Source organism: Galeopterus variegatus, unplaced genomic scaffold (assembly GCF_000696425.1).
Source record: "Galeopterus variegatus unplaced genomic scaffold, G_variegatus-3.0.2 Scaffold301, whole genome shotgun sequence".
NCBI lineage: Eukaryota > Metazoa > Chordata > Mammalia > Dermoptera > Cynocephalidae > Galeopterus > Galeopterus variegatus.
The window spans coordinates 493,401-518,023 of record NW_007726412.1 but is presented as its reverse complement, the minus strand read 5'-3'; the positions used below and the strand labels follow the sequence as shown (position 1 = coordinate 518,023).

At 33.0% G+C, this 24,623-nt stretch overlaps 1 protein-coding gene across 2 annotated transcripts in view; it reads right to left on the bottom strand.

Moving 5' to 3' along the window:
- EYA4 (EYA transcriptional coactivator and phosphatase 4) overlaps window positions 1–24,623 on the bottom strand; it is a 254,223-nt gene that overhangs the window by 44,361 nt on the left and 185,239 nt on the right. For both annotated transcript variants that reach the window (XM_008567174.1, XM_008567175.1), the window contains exons 4-10: window positions 23,248–23,372; window positions 13,748–13,840; window positions 9,292–9,358; window positions 7,943–8,085; window positions 7,654–7,797; window positions 5,815–5,894; window positions 1,970–2,135 (exon numbers count right to left, since the gene is read on the bottom strand). In XM_008567174.1, coding sequence (XP_008565396.1) covers window positions 1,970–2,135; window positions 5,815–5,894; window positions 7,654–7,797; window positions 7,943–8,085; window positions 9,292–9,358; window positions 13,748–13,840; window positions 23,248–23,372 — 818 coding nt within the window. The remainder of the gene's footprint in view (window positions 1–1,969; window positions 2,136–5,814; window positions 5,895–7,653; window positions 7,798–7,942; window positions 8,086–9,291; window positions 9,359–13,747; window positions 13,841–23,247; window positions 23,373–24,623) is intronic.

Genomic DNA, 24,623 nt, shown 5'->3' with positions numbered 1-24,623 from the left:
AGGGGGGCCAGTCAAAAAAAGGAAAAAAAAAAAAAAAAAAAAACCAGTTTCATTGTTACTTTTTATGTCCAAATTAGTTTACTTACTATTCCTCATATTATCTACCATTCTTCCTTTCTCATCACCCATCATTACTGTAATTATTTGCTTCATCTTTGTCTTGCTTGTTAAATGGGAGCTAAAGGTAGGCAGAGAGCTCATTGACTGCTGAAACAGTTTCTAGCACAGGGGCTGGTCCCTAATAGGCACTCAGTAAGTAATTGTTTAATGGTATTGATCATCTTGCTCCCACTGGTCCAATTGGAAAAGAATTTAGTGTTATGACCATGTTTCTCTATTTTCTTCCCCTTCCAAAGGTAGATTAAAAAGAAGCAGAGATAAATTTGAATTTTTCAAATAACTGAAGGCAGAAATATGTACTTTAAGACATTAATGACATTTACAAAACTTCCTAAACTCATTTTTCTCATTAATTTTTGAGAGTTCTTTATATATTCTGGATATAAGTCCTTTGTCAGATATGTATTTTGCAAATAATTTCTCCCAATATGTGGCCTGTATTTTTATTCTCATAATAGTGTCTTTTGAAGAGTAGAAGTTCTTAATTTTATAAGATCTAATTTATCTTTTCTTTTTTAACAGATTGTGTATTTGAGTCATAATTATAAAATCTTTACATAGACCAGGGTCACAAAGATTTCCTCCATATTTTCTTCTAGAGGTTTTAGTTTTTACACGTAGATTTATAATCCATTTTGAGTTAATTTTTATATATGAGGTATGAGTGGAGTTTCTTTTTACTTTTGCATATTGATGTCCAATTGTTCCAACATCATTTGTTGAAAAAACTGTTCATTCTCCATTCAACTGCCTGTCACCTTTGTCAAAAATCAGTTTTCTAGTGTATGTATGGAGTCTAGACTTTTGGACTCTCCATTCTGTTTCTTTGCTTTATATATCTATCCTTTTGTAAATATTGCATTTTCTTGATTACTGTACTTTATAAGTCTTGAAATCAGGCTATGTGAGCCTTCAAACTTGGTTTTTTTTTTTTTCTCAGAATTTTTTTGGCTATTCTAAATCCTACACCTTTCCTGGTAATTTTAGAATCACCTTGATAATTTCTCCAAAAAGTCTCGAAATTTTTACTGTGATCACACTGAATTTCTGTTAAACTTGCTTTTAATTTTACATATTTCAGCTGTGTGAAATATGTGTAGTAAATACAATTCCAATGAGAATGCAGTGGATTTTAATACAATGGATTTTAAATATGCACTGACAGGAACAAGTTATTAAACTACCTACCACTTATCCTAAAAATCCTAGGCATGTAGTAAATGTTTACTGGCTACAGCCACTGATGATTCATAAAGGTGAGGTCTCTCTAGTATAAAGGAAATATTATCGTTTATACTCAATGAAGATAATTACAACTTTTCCTTCTTGTCGAGTTCTTGACCACAATAATACACTGAACTTTCAGGAGAGAACAGACCTATGGTTATTAGAGGTGGGAAAGGGCAAGGGGAGTGGGGCTAGGGAGTAATTGGGTTAGGGACACTAACAATAATTATGATTTGTAATGATGAACATGGTAATGATATTGATTTGATTATCACATACTGTACACAAACATTGATAGTCAACTCTGTACCCCATAACTATGTATAATCAAAAATAAATACATTTTTTAGTGGAAAAGAATTAGCCTGGCAAAAGATCCATTCACCTTTTTATATTCATGTTCTTATGGATACAGTCATTTTGAAATTAAAATCTCCAATTTGTCCCATATCTAAAAGAAAAGTTTTCCAAAATGCCAGAGGAGCTTCATTTTATGGAAATGCTAAAACAGACTAAACATCAGCACAATTATCTGGGAGCTTCCAGCCATGCTTTTGAAATGTCCATTTTATTAAATACTGCAAAGCATATAAAAGTATTTCACCTGGGTGAAGATCTGTACCTGGTTGGCTAGTCAGTCCTGGGAGAGTTTCCTGCAACTGATAGGTCGAGGTTGATGATGACGTGCCATCGGCTGTGTTATTAGAAGTCATATATGCTCCGTACGTTGATGCTGAGTAATACTGTGCATACTGGTTTTGGCCAAAGGCTGTGTAGGATGGATAATCCTGAAACAATAATTAAGATGTATATGTTTGAAAGAGAAATTATCTTCTAGTATGCTTGCTCCAAAGAAAACCAGTCACTATGGTAATTGAAAGATTAGTATTTGGCTCCATTTGTTCTTGAGTCCATGGCTTTGAGGTGATCCTGATGAGCAAAGACTATTTTGTGGGCATCTTCTACGTGCACGTAGTAATGAACTACCCCTGCTGGTTTTGCGAGCGAGGTTCAGGACACAAATATTAATCTACATAAAGGTTGTATATGATTCACTTTGTCACCCATAGCTATTCATCCAAGGATTTACATCATCAGGACCTATACGCCTGAAGAGGAGAGAAGGAGATGGAATTGGTCTGGATTCACCAGATCAGATCTTATACCTCTGCTAACATCACCAGCAAGGAGGGGTTGTAGCTGCCCCTCCCAGCTTCCGCACAGACCTCATTCTGCATTCTTGTGATTTTTGTTCCCCTTCTAGGGTACCCTTGATAGTTTTGTTTTCTTGGCAGGAGGTAAAGAGTAAATGAAAGAAGATGAATAAGTGATTTCCTTACTCGGCCTCCTATGAAGTACATGTGTCCTGAGGCCTTGACTTAGTCTTTAGTGAGGTTTTCAAAAATTTAGTTTTCCTTTTCTGTTATGGAGAAAAATGAAAGCATTGGATCAACTCTCCTGACCAGCTTTTTATTAAAAAATGTTAAGAACCTTAAAATGACACGATCCTTCAAAATCCTTTTACATATTGAGATAATGAGTAAGGATTTGTTATGATAAATGGTGTTTAATATATACAGCATGTTTTAGCCCAAAATGTTATCAGTGATGAAAAATCCTTGGTCAGGATTAAGATCCTCTGATGTGACATATTCTGAAGGGAACAAAGATCCACATTTGACATAGTTTCCAAAAAAGGAAAATCTCTGGATAAGTAAATATATGTATTATCAGAAAAGAATTAAGTAATATGGTAAGAAACTAAAATTCTATTAGTCTATTAATTTTAAGATCTGATATTCTCCACTACCACCTGTGAGCCAAAAAAACAAAAACAAAAACAAAACTTCTTTAATATTTGAACAAAGTTCCTAGCAAGGGGTCTTTCTCAGAATAAAACAATGACACTAAACATTTATATAGTGCTTACTCTATGTCAAGGCACTGTTCTAAGGGCTTAAATAGATTAATAGATTTACACATTTAATCCTCGCAACCTCCTATGTCGTAGTATTATCATCCCCATTTTACAATGAAGAGGACTAAGGCACAGAGTGGTTAAGTGATTTGTACAAGGTCATACAGCCTAGTAAGTTTCAGAGCTGGAATTTGAACCTGGAGAGCCAAACTCTAGTATCTGTGTGCTGAAACTCTCTGTAGCCAGCTAAGGCCCTCAGAAGAAGATGAAGTTACATATTGGAAAGGTCCAGACTAATAGCCTCTAGCAAATAGCATGTCTTTTTGTACTCAATCATATCTCTAAGTTCTCTCCTCTTTATTTCCACGGTTGTCACCCTTGTCCAAGCTACCTTCACTTCTGCTGCAGCTAATATACTAACTTTCAAATTTATCATGTTTCCATTTTTTACTTTCTCCAAAGACCCTGAAGGCAGAGAAATCTTTTCAAAACATAAATTATATGATGTTATTCTTCTGCTCAAAATCATTTAATGGCTTCCTACTGGGCTTGGAATGGGATCCCAGTTTCTGATTGTAAACCATGGGGCTGTAGGTGAGCAGGCCCTGTCTATCTTTCCAAATGTATGTTTCCCTACCTGCCCCTCATGGACTAACTAAACTCCAGCCTTCTCAAGTTCAATGAAGTACCAAGTGTTCCACCTCTTGGGGGGTTGGGACATGCTGCTTTCTTCACCTAAAACACCCTTGCCTTCATTCTTCATCTGACTCTTAGAAGTTTTGGCCTAAATGTGGTTTCTATAGAGAGGCCTTCCATAAAACCTCTCCTATTCAAAATTAAATTTCCATTAATATTTTTAATAGGACCCTATTCTCTTCCTTCACATTTTCTAATTCTACATTTATTTGTGTGTTACTGATTTATTGTCCATTTGTCAGGTAGGCTGTAAGCTCCATGAGGCAGGAAGCAGGTCTGATTCACCCTGTCCCACCTTCATGTCCACAGTATACAGACCAGTTCTTAATACCTAATACATACTCAATAAGTATTGCTAAGAGAATAAACTGATACTGAGACCACGGTCCAAAATACAGATTACATTTTATATTCAGTCCATTGTACGTAAATCTTTAGATAGAATTAGATCTGTTTTATGATCAAATCTTAGTAAACAAATTTTCTTCTCCTTTATGAATCTTTTCTTAATCCTCTCAAATAGAATGGAATAGTCTCTCTTTTATACTACCACTCTTTCTAGTGTATATTTCTGTTATTATATTCATTATATCCCCCCTCCGTCCATATTATTTTCATTTCCGTTTCTTTAGGAAGACTATGTCCTTCCAGAGAGCAGGGAACAATGACATTATTTCTTAATCTTCAATCCCTAGTAAAAAAAATCTAATGTAGAGCAAGTGCTCAATAAATATCTGCTGTATCAATAAATAAATGAATAAAATTAAGTTATCAAAAATTCTCGATTTTTTAATAAAATGTGCATACCGGCTCTGATGATTAATGTTTTAAGAAACCATATTTTCTTACTAATGCCAAATCACACCATTTAATCCTATTGAAGTATTGTTATTCCACACTACTTTAATAAGCAAAATTTCACTTTTGCATTTTAGGTTAATAAAACTAAAAGAAGGCAATAGAATTCCTTCAGTAAATCCAAAGAGCAAGCACCTGTGTAGTAACTTACATTTTAGAATTCATAAAAGTCCAGCAATTATATTAAAGTAAAATAGTGTATTGCCTGCCCAGAAACCAGCTACCCTTCAATCTCAACTACTCTGAACATAGCTGAGAATCAGTAAATATGAACAAAAGATTCTGAAGTGTCAACACATATCACAAATTCACCTCAATCAGAGCGGACTCACTTGTTCAAGAACATTCGCTCTTGTTCCAAACATAATTCTAACAAGCTAGATTTTAAAAGTCACAAAGATATTAGAAAAACATAATCAGGAGTACTAAGGACTACTAAAGGAAAACAGAGTGACAATAGCAAAAAATCACAGTTGTCCGTAAAGTAGAAATTTTTCATTAGAAAAATTCATATAACTGAAAAATTTTTAAAAAGCCAACAGTAGTTCTAGAGACATCTTATTTAGTAACAAATGATACTTCTTAGGACTGAAAATGTCATATAATCTACAGCACAATCCTATGATCGATTATAGTTCAGTCAACTGATATTCATAACAACTGTGTTATATCAAGAAAAATGAAATTATGTTTAGTATATTTTGGGATAACAGGAAAGTATCTAATACATTTTGTAATTCCATACCAAATGATCAAAACAACTACAGCTTAAATGTTTAAAGAGTAAACCTTTAGCAACCAAGAAATCTAAAACAGACAGAATAAAATATCCCAAGAATTTGAGATAGCTAATTTTTTATTATACTCAAATGCTGTCATAATTTTAAATAAAGAAACTTTATTGTGGGAGAATACACACTTATATGGCAACTTAAAATTACCCTCCAAAAATCTGCAATAGATACAAAAGACATAAATACAAAAAGCTACTATACCTGTTGTGAACCACTGAAATTCGTTGAATTGGAAACTGAATTATTTGCATAAATAGTAGATGATGGTGCAAAACTAGAACCTAGAGGTAAAGAACAAATTGCATTTAAAAAGTGTTTCTTGTAAAGTGATAAGAATGTTTCCCTTTAGAGAATTCAGTGAGAGAAAAACATTTTTAATTTTGTTGCAAAGGCAGTGAAATTTGAAGTTGAGAGATTTATAAAGAAAATGTGTTTAGCTATATCCCTCTTGTGACAGCTGATGAAGACTTTCCTGTTGAATCTGTTGGACTAAGTAGGGACACTTGGGAATAGCCTTCACAAGGACTAGGGCTGACACTCAAGAGGTTAAGCGTCTGCAAATGCAGGAGTAATCAAAGAACAGAATCTTACACAGACTGAGCCTACTTTCAGGAAACTATGGAACTTTCAAATTATTATGTTAACTTCATTTGCATACAAAAACCACTGGAGTAGAACATTTGAATGGGGTTATTAGCTTAGGAAATAACACACAGAACTCATTTAGAATTGCTGCTGCAGCTCTTTTAGTTCATTTATGTCCTTTTGTCGGAACAAAAAGAGCTGTGAATTAGGGTTCAGACTCAAAAAAGAACTGTTTATACTGCAAGAATCAAAGGTTTAGAAGCGTTCTAAAACTTTACTATAAGGCCTGAAATTTATTTAATTACTTTTTAAATTAGGGCAAAAACCACTGGACTATCAATTACAGATTTTTTTTTTAAATATGTCCTTATGAAATGTACTTATAAGGAGCAAAGTGAAAGACTAATGAGGCAGCTGGTTCCTTGTTTTACCGTGTTTTGACTGGCATTGGTATTACACAATCAACACACTTAACCTGGTTTGCGACAGACAATATGAAAGTATTTGGGGAGTAAATGAAAATGCTTTGTCACAGTGCTAACTGAAGCTGTGTGGCTCACTGTGCACGCAAATATGTTTCTACCTACATTCTAGGTAAAAAAGACGCCTGCCATTTCAGCCAAAGATGTCTAAGTAATTATTCCATTTTAGTCAATTGATGAAAATGTCAATCATCAGGTCGTTCAAATATGTAAAGAAGACCCAAATTTATCCTTAACAATATAGACAAAATGACAGATAAGAGCTAGCTTTTAATGTTCTTACTATATCACTAAAATTCCTTCAGCAACTATTACATAAAGATCGAATAAAATTTTGAATGGAAGCAAAAAACAAGAAAAAATAAATAATCATCATACATGGAGAATTTTGTGAGGAGGGACAAATTACATAAATAGTCCTAGTAAGAGATATAGTATCAATAGGGGAGAGGTATTTTAGGAATGAACAAAAGATTCTCAATCACTCAGTGATGAGAGGAACTTAGAAAGAACTAACTCACTGTTAAATATAATCATAACAGCATTACATACTTAAGGAATACTGAAAAGAAAATACCGGGTAGTACTGCGAATTTTTTTTTATTTATTCTCTAAACCGGCCTTTTATTAAAACTTTGGTTCATATCTACTTGAGCACTGTGAATTTTTAGAATCACTTAAGTAGACTCCAAATGTGTGACTGACCCGATGTCTTGCTTAAACGTTGCTTTGCTTCGACTTGGTTTCCTGCTGATGTTATGCAGCTTAAACTTAGGTATTTAAATTTGGTATGGGTCATATTTCTTGATGTATGCTCAAATATTTTCATCATGTTTTCTTTGTCTTAAGAAATTTTGTGAGCAGTGGTAAGGCTTAAAACTGTTTTCAGGACTGGATATTTCTAGTCTGAAGCCAAGGAGTCTCATTCAAAGAATTTGCTCTCCCATAACATGTTTTACGTGTGGCTACTTACCTGGCATTTGGTAAGAATAAGGTGTCTGGCCTGGCTGTGGCGTGGAAAACCCTGGGCTGTAACTGAGGCAGCCACTCTGTAACGGGGACTGAGTTTGGGAAAGTCCACTCTCTGTCTTGATTGCTGGCAACATCACACCCAAATCTGTTTAGAAAGTGCATGTGCAAACCATTTAATTAATAAGATGATCTTCTTTCTGAGTTGTAACTTACATTAGAATATAAAACTACTAGCCAGCAGGATTACCTGCTTATAATAAAAGAAGGAGAAGATAGAAGATGTGAAATACCGTAAGTGGGCAGGCTGTAGGGCTGTCCTGTCTGTGTGTAGGCTGTGTAGACGGCTGGCTGCTGCATCCCCGAATACTGAGTCTGGCCTGCATAGGCAGACATTGTTTGAGCTGCTGGTGTAGAAAGAATGTGTGGATAGGGCCTAAATATCAGAAAAATAGCATTACTGTGGCAACAAAGACTGCATATTAATTCAGACAGCTTAGATTCAGTGAAACCCTATAATACTCAGGAAGTAATTCTCCTCTTTATTCACAGTATAATTTTAATAATATAGGAAAGGACAATTGTCTGAAAGTCAGGAGCCCAGGCTCTGCCAGTCTAGTGACCTCAAACAAATAATTTACACTCCTTACATCTACACTTCACCTGTAAAATGAGAAATTTAGTTAAGCTATTATATCTAAAGTCTCTTCCAGGTCTATAATTATTGTTTGGATTTGAAATAGTACTCCAATTAATATGTAGGTAAGGAGAATTGGAGCACAGGTCAGTTAATTAATATGCTCATGAGCTTATCTACAGTCACCATGAGTGACCTAATGCTATACAATGACTACAAAAGTCGATCTAAAAGCTCTACCAAGGATTCTCTACTAAGAATTGGAAACCTTAAAAAATAAAAAAGGAGACTTCCTGAAAAGAAATGGAATTCCATTCTCTTCATCCTGCCACATTTTAACATTTTACATAATGTTCCTAACTGGATATACATTCCCCAGCCTATACTTAAGAATACTCCAGATGCTGCAGAAAATAACATATTTAAATGCATATGTATCAGGAATCCAGACTCTTGGCACATCTGGCTGATTCCAAACAAATTCAGATATACACTCAATTTGGTTTAACTTGAATTATCTACCACTGTCCTCAATAAGGTGATTGTGTTAGCTATAGGAACAATAAAGCATATTCTCCAAAAAGTATGTTTATTAGAACTTGAAATCTAATAAAAATATTTCGGTGATGGAACAAATTATGGAGTGTTGATGTTTGGATAAAATGTAGGGTCTTTAGATTTTCTTTAAACTAGCCAGTATTTTTGAATTTTCATTAAAAAAGATTGTGTATTATGATTTGAGCTTGATGTTTTCCTAAAGATATGTAAATAAATAGAATAGAGAGAATTATCCAGATAAATGTGGAGGTCTCTCTTTCTAATTTGTACAGGATATTTATCTATATGCCCAATATATCTACATGTCTATCTGTCTATAATACATTTACGTACATTAATGTTCGTCAATTTAAAATTGTTACATGAGTATTGTGTGAACACAGATGAATAAACGTAATTCTGGAAAACCGTTCTAACAAATCTGAAGGAAATCTACCAACCACTTACTTGGAAGGATATAGCTGTGGGGAATACTGATGCGCTGATCTGGGGCTGTAGCCACTACTTGTTATTACTGTAAGACACAAAAAACCAGAGCACAAAAGGCTGCTTCATGAATATACTCCATGGACTATACATAACCAATTTAAAGAAATTACCATGTTAAGTACATGTTTCTAAAAATGCATTCATTTTCTAAAATTCATTTTCTAAAAAGAAACAGCTGCCTAAACACTTTTTCCTAACTAAACTGTTTCGAGTTTTGTTCTATGAGCATGAAATAAAACATTCCTCTCACAAATCATTTTCTCTATCACTCTTCCATTTTCTCACATCAGCAGCATGTTCTTAGGTATTAACATACTATAAATTAATATCTTTGATTATAGGGTAATTAAGATTTCATGATATAAAAGAAAATTGTTTTAATTGGCAAACTTTACATTTTGAATTCCAAATATGATGGCAATATATATTGCTGCTCTTTATATTTATTCTAACTGAAATACAACAAAAATTTTTAAAAACTGATGTTCTACCCGTCATCTTCTAGCTGTTAAATATTTTATTTTTCTATTTCCTTTCACTTTACCAATCAGATGAGAAGTTAAAAATTTAGAGTCCAAAATACCCTAGTAATAGTTGGAATATACATAAAAAACATGGGTTATGATGTAACACTTTTTTAAAAACATTATCACAAAACATAGAAGCAATCATATTAACAAATAATTTTGAACTATCAGAGATAATACTTTACTGAGAAGAACTTAAAGGGGAAAGTCAGGTCCTACTAACAGTTCATCCAAACATGCAGCCCCAAACTGGAATATATCCAAAACTTTGGAAGTTTCTCTTTCCTTTAACCATCTTCGTTGACTAAGACAGATGTACTGCAAATATATAGACTCTAAAGTGTTGAGCCAGGCCCTTCAGAGCCAATCCATACTGCGCAAGCACACAGAGTGTCTTTATTAGGCCATCTGCTGTTCATTCACTTTTCAAAAAGATTAAAGTAGTACACAATGCAGTGCTGGAATTAGTTTAGTCTAATCAATCATAGTTATACTTCAAAGTACTGTGTCCTTTCTAAGTTGTTCATAATAATTCTGGAGCTAAACTTTTAGAATTGCAAAGTGACAAATAGGTTTAGGTTGCTAACTATTTTATGAAACATGATATATTTCTATATCCAAATGCTATTAAGTACCCTTGTGATCTGTTGCTTCAAAAACATGAAGAATTGAATATGTTTAAAAGCTATGAGTATGGAAAGTATATTTTAGTTTTCCATAATGCAATAAGTATATTTTCAAAAATATCATGAATCAATTTTGAAAATCATGACTAAAGGTGCTATGTTCTAAACATTTTCAGTAACTAAAATTTAAGTGAATTTGCTATATATATATAGTTGAAAATAAGTTGAAAAATAAATTATTCATTTTCTATTTATTAAAAACTTAAAAATTTAAAAATTTCAAATCAACTTAATGAGAATAGACTTCATGCACTGCATTATGGGATTAAATGTATATTACATAACAACGGTGTTATTCCACAGGAACTTAGATCTTTGTTTCATAATGATGAATACTCTGTTTAGCAGAATATAGTTAAGTGAGGCTTAATTTTATGTTATTTTGTCTCTTCTATGGAACTTCACCTTAGCTCATTTGACTTGGGCTATATTCTCAAGATTGTAAAATACAAGGTTTTTCCAAAGAGACCTCAAATAATGAAAAGAAACATTCACTGTAGCAGCTTTTATTAAATAAGACAGAGCAGAATTATACATTTCAGGAAAAACCTATATACATAACACAATTTTTAATATTTAGGATGCTTTCTCTCTCTAATGAATAAATCTAGAAATCACTAGAATAATGTACCCACAACACAATAAAAACTCTATTAACCTTCACAATTTCATTTTAATGTCTACATGTTGATTTCTAAATAGAATACAAAACCTTTGGCTAGATAACTAAGATGTTCATACAAGAAATAAAAACTGGAGAGTTTCTGCTTCTTTACAAAAATGTGTACATTTTATTCTTATAAATTAGCAGATAACTGAAAACAACAACAAAATTGGATTAAAGTGAGTTGTGGTTATGCTGATCAAAGTAAAGACTGTTCCTATAAAGAGTAGCTTAATCTCTAGAAGATTTCTGGACTACCATGCACAAATTTGAAAATCCTCTGCTTTATTTCCCATCATCATTTAATTAATCAGAGACATTACCCAAAGTGCTTGACTCATTGTACTACATCTCTTCATACAAAAGTAAGTAAAACTGCTTATCTTAAAACTGTCCTGAACACTAATTAAAATGAAATTTTAATGTCTTTTATCAGTTTCTCAGAGGATGGTGTCAAGCAATTTTAAACTTTTACTCTTATTATCATCACACCTTGTATCAGTGACTCTCAATGAGATGAGAAGTCAGAAATGGGGGTTGGGGGTATTTTGCCTGCCAGGGGACACTTAAAATCTCTGGAAACATTTTTGGTTGTTACAACTAAGGAGTGATCCTGGCATTTGGGGGTGGATGCAGGAATGCTGCTGAACATCTTATAATGCAGAGGATAGCTCCCTCAAAATAAAGAATTAGCCCAAATTTTTAATAGTGCTGCAATTGAGAATCCCTGTCCTAGATCACTGATGTCAAATAGAACCTTCTGTGGTGTTGGGAATGTTCTATATCTGAGTTGTCCAATATGGAAGCTACTAACCACAGGCAGCGCTTAAACACAGGAAATGTGTTTAGTGTGACTAGAAACAAAATTTTTTAATTTTATCAAATTTTAATTAATTTAAATTTAAATAACCACATATGGCTAGTGGCTACTTTACTGGACAATGCAGCCCTAGATAGTTCTTAAAAGAAAACTTGGGAAATATGTGTAAAGGTAAAGAGTGAATTTCAGACAGGATGATTATTTACACCTATTTCTTTTCACATCTTTTTATTTTCCAATGGAGTATTATAGAAAGGACCCAGAGACTGATCATCAGGACATGACTCCAGACTCATTTATATCACTGACCAGATGTGGGGCCTTGATGGTGTGGCCTTAACCACTGTTAACTTCTCTGTGCACCTCAGTATTCTTGTCTATAAAATGGATCAGAGAGCTCTGAAATTCTTTCTGGAGCTAACATTCTATAGTTTTGTCATTCAGCTTCCAATTCACTTGTGGTATACTGTCAGAGTATGTCAGCAATTAATAATTCCATTCCTTTCCTTAAAAATGTGTTCATATATATTTACTCTGTAGAGAAAATTCACAAGAGCTATGAAAAGTAAGCAATAGAGTACGCTACAATAAGTTGGTATCTATTTATCTCCTGGGAGGCAGGTGAATTGCTAGAAGGGATATAGGTTAGCACATATGAGCCTCCAGGCCAAGTTTATTCACAACTGTGGAGTGTTAATTCAGGTATTTATTTAAATACATGGCAACCACTTCCAATCAATTCAGGTATTTATTTAAATACATGGCAACCACTTCCAATCAGTGTGAACTAATAAAATTGGATCATCTGTATCTATAAAATCAGTTATCTGCTATAGCGATATTATTCTCAAAGACATACCTCAGTTCTTTTTACAGAAAATTCTTGTACATGAGAACATGAATAAATGTAAAATATTTTAAAGTAGAAAAACAGAACCAAGATTGAATTTACCATATATACTTTTCTAGGTTTAATGTTCTTCTTTCTGATATACACATCCCTCCTCAGGTTAAAAAAGTCCTCTCACCAGATGATAAGCCAAACCAAATATTGTTACTTAAAAAAAATCTTTAAGTCAATTTAATTCACGCCCTTTGTGCCCAGCTGGGAGTTATCAGGTATTTATATTCAAAAAGGATTGATGTTTAAAGACATGCTATTGTTCTCTTTGAAGCATACCAGTTCTTTCAGAGGCTGGTTCTAATGCAACCAGCATGTGCTCTCCTGCAGCCCATTAACCTCTAATACTTGTCACTCAGCTGCTTACACAGGAGGAGTTTTTTAAACTGAGAGGAAACAAGGTTATTTAGAAGGAATCAAATGGATAGTTTTACATCTTGAATGTTGGACAGAAAGCGGCTTTTATGTGATATCAATGGGTAAGTTGAAAGAACAAGGTTGGCTATTACAACCTAATTATTAAATTAATTAAATACTGCATAAAACAATTAGAAGGAAGCCAGGTCCGCTTACCTCTAATAAGAAAATCATGGGATTGTTAAACTGCCGACTGAAAATCCAGCAAATGATTCCAAATATACTTCCAAAAAATTGCATAGTTTTATGACAATTAGTTCTTCAAAAAAGTGAATTTACTGCTATCTTTATAAAGATCAAAGTTCTAACGGCTTTGATGTTTATTCTGCTTATTCACAAGGAGGAGGATGTGTATGTACCCCAACGTGTACGTAAGGACACATGAGCTAAAGGCTTTACCTGACCCAGTAAAAGTGTCAAGCGCTCCATCTCCAGTCGTGGTTGTGGTTTCACTGCTGTTCAAGGGCTCTGTTTTGACTGCAAGAAGAGACACTATGCAGAAGAATAAGTACATGTGAGTTTTACTTCTAAATTTATATCAAAGACCCTGACTGTTCTCTTAGTGACTTTTCTAGCTACCATGGGCATGCAAGAGAAAACTTGAAACTTGAGAAGTTGATGAGGAAAGTTTTGTTAATTTAACTTCTAAATGGACATGCATTTAAAGAGGATTTAATCTAAAATCCTCTGGCTAAGCTAGTTCTCTCGAATCTGGCTTTTAAAGGCAGTCAACCTTACAAAGTGAAACAGCAGTACACATATTTGCATTTTTAACTCACCTAAAGCACACTCTGATATAGTCAATAGACAGAAAAAAGGAATCATCAGTCGGTCTTCAGCACATTTAATCCAAATCATAACAAAGAGATTTACTAGCTTATGTTTTATTCTTCCCAAGAAGGTATTTTTAAAAATTGGCTGCATAGGAGTACAATGGAGGCATTTGCAAATACAGAAACCACAGGCCTATTCATGTGATGGGTGAAAAATGAGGTACTCAGGCTGGCCCGGTGGCGCACTTGGTAGAGTGCAGCGCTTGGGAGTGCGGCGGCGCTCCCGCTGAGGGTTCGGATCCCATATAGAGACCGGTCCACTCACCGGTTGAGCGCAGTGCGGGCGCGACACCGAGGGTTGCGATCCCATTGCCGGTCACGGTACGGGCGCGACACTGAGGGTTGCGATCCCGTTACCGGTCACGAAAAAAGACAAAAAAAAAAAAAAAAATGAGGTACTCAACAACTCTGCTGCTCTAGAAAAGACTAAAGACTAAGGTGTTGGGCTTTTTATTTTAATGATATAACAATTTTTCATGTGTTATAGAGATAATCATAAAGTAAGAGATGACTTCCACAGCAGCACGTACATCTTCTGAAAACTCTTTTAATATATTATTTCTACTTTGAGGTGGTGTATTTTGGCAAAATCTTCTCTTGGCAATGATGTAACCTGGCACACATTATTGTCCTTATTACACGCAATGAGGGGGCAGTGATAAATCCTCTACCCATTTTGTCACACCATATTTTCCCTTCATTGGCAAAGCTCTGCTAAATATATCACAGCAGCAAGGGAATAAACTAAATTATTTTCACTTAACACCTCTTGTGTTTTTTGGACATAAATGGAATGATACAGTTAAGTAACTTAGAAGCAAGCAGAAAACTATAAAGAAAGCTGAAGGTAGCCAACTATAAACAAATGTAGCAAAAAAGAATAGTGGGGCCATAGGGTACCCACCAACCAAGCAAGCCAGCAACGTTACTCTGTTAGAAGAGCAATTAATAGATGGCAAAACATGCAGTAATGATTATGCTCTTTCCATATGAACAGAATTGATCAGATTCTCAGTTAAGTGTCCATGATTTAACAATGATACGAAGATTTGCTGGAAGATTCAGAGAACTGCGAAGGTTGGGAAGAGGAAGAAAAGAAACTTGGATTACTTATCGTAGCAAAAGGGAAATTTAAGGTTGATCCATCTTCCATAGCAACAATGATCTGAGAAGTATTGTCTAATTATTTGTGTAATGATAAATAATAAATTGGTGGTTACTACTTTTCAGTAGTAATTTGCATAATAGTCCATATTATGGTTATACCTAATAACTACACTTACAACTACAAAATTATTTATTTCTTGAGCGTTTACTATGTACTAGGCAATGTACATTTAGCTAATTCTTACAATTCTGATGAATATGAATCACTGTATCCATTTCATACACAGGGAAACTGAAGTTCGAGTGGGTTGAGGAGCCTTTGTAAGTTCCTATGAAGGAGGCAGAGCTAAGATCCTAACTCAAGTCTTTAGCTCTAACATCCATGACCTTTTCAGCATAACAGGCTGCCTTCAGGTATGAAAGTGGCTTATGCGCATGACAGCGACTCTTCACAAAGGCTCAGAGCATGATAAGAATGTGGTTATCTCCCAGATAAAGTAATTAGGAATACATTATTAAAAATGAAAACTGCAAAATATTGGAATAGACTACTAAGGTATGTTTTCCATTTCTTCCTCATGAAATATTTGAAAAGACAACAAGAAATAGCAAGTTTGAAAGTAGGTAATAATAACAGCACATACTTAAAAGGTACTTTAATGCATTCCAGGTGCTGTTCCTGTGTTTTACAGCTATTAACTTTTACTCCTCACAACAGTTAGTAGATAATATCAACATCTTCATTTTTTGGATGAGGAAACGGAGGCATAAAAAGGTTAAATAACTTGCCCATAGTCACAGAGCTGGTAAGAGCTAGAATTTGAGACCAGACGGTGCGTTTTCAGAATCCAAAGTCTAAACCATACTCCCTCTCAGGCAGCACTAACTAAACAAGAATTCCTTTAATCTATATGAAGATAACCCAGAGTATATTCTAGATGGGTGTAAAGGCAACTCTCTGTGATGCAACGTCAATGTGTGGTTTCTGACATTTATGACAAAAAGGCACAATCCAAAGCCTTCAGCAAAACTAAGACATGAGACGGTTTCTCAGAATTTCCAATTTCTAATTGTGGCTAAGTTCCTATTTAAATGTGTCTATACCTATAAACAATACTTGTAAAATAGATTTATTATACTAATAGTAATATAATTTCACTTGTGAACTGGGCATAGGGTGGGATGGGCAGAATGTGAGCTGTGTCTAACAAAACTGGTCTAGAAACCCAACATGAAGATTAGTCTTACTTTTGATTCCAACTTTGACCTGATTTCAAAAACTTGGCATTGGTTTTGATTATAATCTCTTCAATTCAAAAGTTTCAAGTGGCCAAAAAGAGAAAGAAGAGGCAAAGAGAGAATTTTGGGTCTCATTCATTATACTGGAAACACTGTTCACTAAAGTTTTAAAGGTCTGTATTTAGTCAAAGACAGACAAAGAAGGTTTATTTTACTGAGAAAAGGCATCCCTATAAAGTACATGAAGTGAGGCATAAATACCAAGAAGTGTTCAGTGTACTAAAATGCATGGATTTTAAAGTAATAATTCAACAAAATGGATGCTAGCATTTGGGGAAAATGATGCACATTGATGGAAAATTATTTTTCCTTTGCAGGAAAGGATAGCAAAAAATGGAAAAGGGGAAAGAAATCAATTATGCTGTCACAGAGAATAAATTATTTCACATTAAGCGAGCATCAACAAACCTATCTTGAGCTCCAAGTAAGATACAAAGCTATTTTGGTTTTATTTTTTAAAGAAAAGAAGTAATATTAAGTAATAAATAATTTGATTTTTTTAAGCAACAGGGAGGTCAAATAGAAGTGAAATGGACAGTCCTTATATTGTTAGTTGATTTATTAAAAAGATGTTAGAATACAAAGAAGTATTATCTTGATATTCATAAAAATATGAATCTTGATATTCATATTTATTTTGTTTCCACACTTTAAATTAGATGTATTATATACTTATCTAGTAGCAGGAAACTTTTTTTTCATTAAATACATGCTAGGCACTTTGGAAATGTTCATTAATAGAACAAATCTAGTTTTACTATTTTTCTAAAACTAGTAAAAATCCTCATTCCAAATGATTACCAGTATATAATTCATTGACATGTTCAAATGTATTTTTTTAACTATATTTTGTTTTTCTTAAATCAACATGGAGTTTAAACAGGGATTTTTAGTTATTTTCAGGATAGTATTCAAAAATCATTACATGCTATAAAATGCAAGTAAAAACTTTCTTTAGGAGAAAAGCTCATTTTTCAAAAAATTCAAACTTGTACAACAAAAGTTTGGACATCAAAAGCAACAATCATATTTAATGTCCTAGGTTGAAGAGTTCTGTGGTTTTATTCTTCTACGTGCTCAAAATAAGTGAATCAGGGTTCATTTCCCTAGAAGTGGGATAAAATAACTTTATATAGCACTTTGTACACAAGCATCACATTAAAAAAAACCTTGTATTGTTAGGTCCTTCTCCCCACTAGTTATCTACTTGCAATTTGGGTATTTTTCATAAAGACAAATACTAAAATAAGTAAATAAAAATAAAAGTAAAATGTATGTACACATAACTGGATTTTCTATTTTTTGGCTTTAAACATAATTGATATCTAGGGACTAGATCAAGGTCGTACATGATTACTGTCAGGTCTTAGTTATGGCTACTAAATCGCTGACCTTTCTTCACATCCCAACCTTCATCTCTATCCCAAACACATATTTTCAAAGCAAACTTAATTTTATCTCCTTAGACTATCTTTAGGACTTAAGTACAACATTAATGTGTATTAATTATTTTTGGAGAAAGTCCAGGTTATTATCATAACTCAAATTTATGTTCATTTGTTGCAATAGCAGGCTTAATCTTTGAAAGGTGACCCAAGTAATTTACATTTTACATTTCATCTTCATAAATCTGTGTTTAAACTGTTGTCCACTTAAAAGTCTATTTATATCTAATTCCACATATACTTCTTTCTGACCTACAAAATCACACATAGTGACTTTTGACAGCTTAGTTTCTACAAAGAATTTCACAAAGAGTTAGATCAAGAAGGTTACAATTTATAACACTGCAGAAGTATTGCCGACCAATTTTAGTAACTGGTAAAGCCTATGATTTATGTTTGTCTGAATCAATATATTCATTCAAAAACCTATAAGTTCCAAGTATCTTTCATTTCTAACTATTTATAAAATACTTAATTCTGTAAAATAATTTGATGAAGAAACTTATAACTTAGTAGAGCCACAGTATTAGTTAGTTCTACTGCAAAAACACATAATATTCAGAAACAAATTCATTCCAAGTGAGTCAATCATCTATATATGAGAAAAATTCTAGAAGATTCTTTTCTATGATATATAGATTTCAGATACAGAAAGCACAATAAGGCTGGTCAGAATGTCTAAATTTGGTTCCCTTAAGCCTTTTCTTTGAAGTGTTTTCTTGATTTCCATGTAGAATCAAATATTCTCTCCTTCTGCTGTGCACCCACCTTGAACACATTATGGCCTTCATTATTTTTATGTCTGTTTCCCTCTGCTAGACTTTTGGAGCCTGAATGGCCAGTATCATATTCTTTAGGTCATTGGGTTCCCATTTCCTAGCACAGAGCCTGACATATAATGAGAACTTGATACATTTTAATTAAGTGAGAAAGTGAAAATCTACTCTTAGAGCATGTTCTAAGCACTCTGGATGGATTTAAGTATTTTTGTATATGAAGTATAGCTAATCAATCATGAATCCTTACAACATTAAGCAAATTAGAATCTGGAATTACCTATATCTGGAAGTAACTTTTCATATGATTGGCATGTACAACATACTTCATGTACAGGCACATAAATCTATATTAGAAGTCAGGCCAAATCTGACCCATGGCCTGTTTTTGTATTGTTTGTGAGTGAAAAATGGTTTTTACCTTTTTAAATGGATGAAAAATATCAAATAACAACAACATTTTGTGACATGAAAATTTTATAAAATTCAAATTTCATGTTCACTAATCAAGTTTATTTGAACACAGTCACACTCATTTGTTTAAGCAGTGTCTCTGGCTGCTTTTGTGCAACAATAGCAGATATCAATGGTTACAACAGATACTGTGTGGCCCGCAAATCCTGATCATTGATTTACTTGCTACGGTATGACTGCATTTATTCTATTTTTACATTTTACGTTTTAACAATTTTACAAATAATAAAAATTTGAAAGGAAAACTTGGTTCCAATATAAATATGCAGATGTAATTATATAATTAGGATTAAGGTGATGAAACAATTTAAACATTATTTTAAGGAATAATGCAATATACTTAAAGAGCACCAATGTAGTATATAGGATTTTAAGGTGATACTAGCAACTTATATTAATAAAAACCATACAGTTAAGATTATCTTTTTGAACATCTCAAAGTTAATGGACAGACCTTGAAAAGCCAATTAATTAGTTTTTAGCTTTTGCCTTTTGTTTTATTATAATAATTTTTCAAAGTAATCCAATTCAAACAATGAAACCCAGAATTAAAAATAAAACAGTTTATTCTCAATGGAAGAGATTTGCATCATAAACACCCATAAAATCAATATGCCACCAGGACTATATCACTAATAATCAAAGTATACCTGACATTTTGTTACTAAAAATTTGCCTTCTTTTGCCCAGTTTACACATTTCTAAATGCAAAAGAGTTCATTATCTGATCAAATATAAAAGAGTTTTTTAACAGGATGCATGATGTCATTTTCCTTAAAAAACTGCTGCATAATTATTATTGAATCATTCGTTAAAGGAAGAAAAATATACTGGTATTTATTGACAACCAATTTACACACATTATATAATTTAAAATAAAAAGCTTGCCAAGAAAGGGTCATCCTCCTCTAATAGAAAGGAAATGAAGCTCAGAGAGGTTAAGTAACTTGTTCAAGGTGACACATCTAGTATTGCTAAGTGTATTATTGCTAAGATCTAGACCTTTGGTGGCCCCGACACACAAGTCCTTGTTCTTCCCGCATGGTCCCACAAGTCTAAGCATTAAGAACCAGGAAAACTCAGTACTTAACACTTAGAAAAATGTTTCTGGATAAGATTATATATAAACTACTAAATATTCATTGTATATATTCACTGTTATAATGTTGCCTGTGTTTATAACACAGAACGCTACTTTAGAACAGAACAGCCAGTGAGTTAAGAATGGTTTTTACATATTAAATGCTTAAAAAATGATCAAAATTAGAATATTTCTTGACACAAAATAATATAAAATTTAAATTTTAGGGCCCATAAATAAAGTTTTATTGGAACACAGCCACACTCATTCATTAACATATTGTCTATTGCTACTTTTGTACTGCTATGGCAGAGCTGAACAGTTGAAACAGACAGTATAGCCTACAATGCTGAAGATATTTATGATCTGGCTCTTTACAGAAAAAGATCCCTGTGTTAGAATTAGGAGTAACTAAATATTTTTTATTTATTTAGGCAACATATTTTTAGGTATGAAAAGTATATTTTAAATGTGGAATTAAAAAAATTGAAACTAAAACTATATAAGTATAAATAATGAGCACAATGGAGTATTCTTTATTCACTGAATGAAATATATTCTAAATTAATCTGAAATAGAGCAGGATCCAGCCAAACTCTGCCTGTTCTAACTGCTTGCTTGTAATGTATATTTATGATAGGCATGAGCTCCTCTTTTTAATTCTAAAATTGAGTGGTTCCACAGCAGTTTCATAGTTTTGTTTTAATTTGATCTTGTTATCAGTGCCATGATGTATTATTTTTTTAATATTGATAGCATATTAACATTTGATATAGGAGAAAGTTTATATGCTGTGTGTGTGTGTATGTGTATGAATGTAGTTAATATCTACAGCTCAAAACATTTAAGAGATAATAAAAATGTATAATTTGAAATGTATAGCTTTCATCACTGATAATTTTTACAGTGATGGGATATTGCCTATTAATGGTACTTTAGATATGTTGCATTTTTATCAAAGTCTGTAAAATAGCAAATATCATTTTGCCATGTTAAGAATTTAATTTAAATTATGAAAGTCTACAGATTACGAAGGTGATTAAGTTTGTATGTACGTCCAGTCTATTTCAACTGCTCTGATTGACATAACTCTTGTTGGGCTGAATTAGCCCTATAATAAACTGATAAGAAGTTAGAAAACCAATATATGTACCCGTTTGTGTAAAATTATGAAAAACCTGAAAAAAGAATACTACTGATCAAAGGAATCTAAGATTAGAAAACCAACTGATAAGAAAAACATAACCAACTATTATCAATAAAAAATTAAAAGGCATGTTCATTTCTCCTCTTTATAACTAGTAAACAGAGAAAAGGGGTGCAAACATAGAAACAGCAACAGACAGCAAACCAGAGGCGCAAACCACACGCTCAAACACATGCAGTGTACCATCATCTCTCATACTTGTTGCAGAGGAGGGGGTGCTGCAACTCAGTAACCAGTCTGCTGTATTTAAAACAGTCATGTTGTCCCCTGAGAACAGGAACAGTATAAGAGTTCATTGTCTGAATGCCTGCTGAGTGTACATGAATAATCTTCAATGCTTGCCCCAGTTCCTGACCTTTTAGCCAAAACTGTAACTGCACTGCATGACTTTTACATTTAGTTATCAGATTTGTTTTAGTTCATTTATAGATATGCACACAATGATTAGTGAACTTCAAGGTCTGATTACAGAGTGGTTGGGTTTTTTAATCTTATTTGTACCCAATTTAAGGTTTAAATTTAAGTGTTCTTACTCCAGCAGTCATCATTAAATATTCTTCTATATTTGAAATTCCATAATTAATTAGCTGAAATTATAGATGCATGTTTAGAGACAAATAAACATTATAAACGAGGGAAATGTTAATCTACAAAGGGTTTGGTGTAAAACATTATTAAATACAGGTAAGTTGCAATGCACACAACTTTACAAAGAAAAATTTTAGATTGCACAGTTATTCAAAAATAAATGGTAAGAGGTGTATCAATTTCATTGACATTTACTTAAAATTTAAAAGAAAATATGATGTGGCAAATGCTGATATCTGGTAATATGAATAGTTTATAAGTTAAAACAAATTTCATTTTATGTTTAATTTATTGACTAGATTAGATGTACAAAATTTCAAAATGATTGTGAATAATTTAAAATGCAGCTCATATATCATATATGTGTATATATTTATAGTATCTCTATATATACATATTCCAATATAAAATATTTTCTGACAAGTTGAATACATTTTAGAAAAACAATAAAGCAGAATATTTGAAATAAGAGCTGTTATTGTTGCCATATGCTGTGGCATTATTATGGGCTAATCAAATGAGAAAGTATCTGGAAAACATGCAATTCCTTTTGAAATAAATATTAGTTATTATTCTCTTTGAAAAGAAAATGCAGCAGATATGAATATTTTTGTATTTCCAAATCCACTAAAAAAATTTTTTAAGAAAAGTTTTTGGGTAAACTTATTTTTACAATTCAAAATAAAACCAAAGAGAGGAGAGTATATGTAATATATTGCATACCTGTAATACATTATATATATTTTGGAGGATAATATCAGGATGCAAATCCTTGGACCACAATTTCTATATATTTTTTGGAATATTTACAAAGGCAAACACAAAAAGGAAGCCTCACTCAAAGCCCTCAAAATGTTGCTTAGGGTTATCTATTCTGTGAATGTTTGCAGTTATGGAGAAGGAAAAAAAAATACAGGAAAATCAATAAAAATAATCAATAACATATTAATATTATAATAATATATATTCCTTGGACATAACACTAATTTTGTTATTGTTATTAAGATATTTATCAGCAGATTCCGAACATGTGAAATTAAAGCGAACACTGAAATGTGATTCTGGGTATCTTCAGGGTAGTACTCTCACCTCCTGTACCATTTGTAGTCACTGATGTACTGCTGAGGTTAGATTTATCCAGTTTGGAGCCACCAGGAGCATCACTGCCTCCAACAAGAGTATGAGGACTTGCCAGGTCCTGCATTTCCATAGACCTGTTAAAGCAGGAAGCAGCAGAGCAAAAGTTGAAATGTCAGCAATTATTTTTTAATAAATTACATATACTATTCTACTGAGCACATGTGTTATTTCACAATAAGAAGAATTGAAATCAGTAGCGGAGACTTCTTAGTTAAAAAGGTTGAACGTGTTGGTCCATTAAAAACAAAAATATAAATAAGAAAAGCTTCCACAGTAAGTTAGGTCTCATAATTTATTTGTTATTCGTAATCCTAAAACTATTCCATATAATAATGTAAGGAAAAAAGAAGATTCTACCATCGTGGCAGTTTAAGTTGATATGGATACCCAACCTCCTAAACTAATCACCTCTGTTATAAAGAAGTAAAAATGCTGATACATTTAACTCCCAAAATTTGACATTCTCTGCCACCAATGAGGAAGAAACCAGTAGCCAGAAATAAAGTGTGAATTCAAACCAGAGCAGAAGTGTCCAGCTGACCTTGTTGACCCAGGGAGCTGAAAAATGAGCCCAAGGCCTGTGAGCTTGAGTTGTAACACTTTTAATAGCCATTTAGGATTAGAAGACTTTGACTTGTGTTTGTTCCAGAAGTGTGCTAGAATTGAAACCCAAAATACAACTAGGATTCTTGAAAGGCTTGCCCTCTTCTGAAAAGGAAACTTTATGTAACAGTAGAATTGCACAGCAGCCGAAAGTTTTTACAAAAGAAAACAAAAGATAAAATTTGGGAGAATTTGTCACCAGTGACTTGAACTATAAAAAATAATGAAGGAAGATCTTCAGTTCAAGGGAAGGATACCAGATGAAAATTCAGATCTACACAAAGGAATGAAGATTGACAAATGTAAATACATGGGTAAATACAAAAGATTGTCTTTCATTTTTCTCCTAATTCATGAAAGATAGCCTACTGAAGCAAAAGTAATTACATTGTATTGTGGGATTTATACTATGGTGTGGAAATAAAATATATGATGACAACAACACAAAGGATGGTGGGGTGAAATTCATGTTTTTAAGGTTCTTTCATTTGGCACAAGGTGTTATATTAAACTTGGAGCAGAGGTAAGTTTAGGGTGCATAAAATAATCCCTAGCATTAAATGTTAATAAGAAAAATACCAACAGATATAACAAAAAGACAACAGGATAATTAAAATGAAATTTTAAAAAAAATTATTAACTCCAAAGAAGCCAGGAAAAGAGAAAGAAACAAAGACCATATGTGAAAAATGGAAAACGCACAGGAAGATGGCACACTCAAA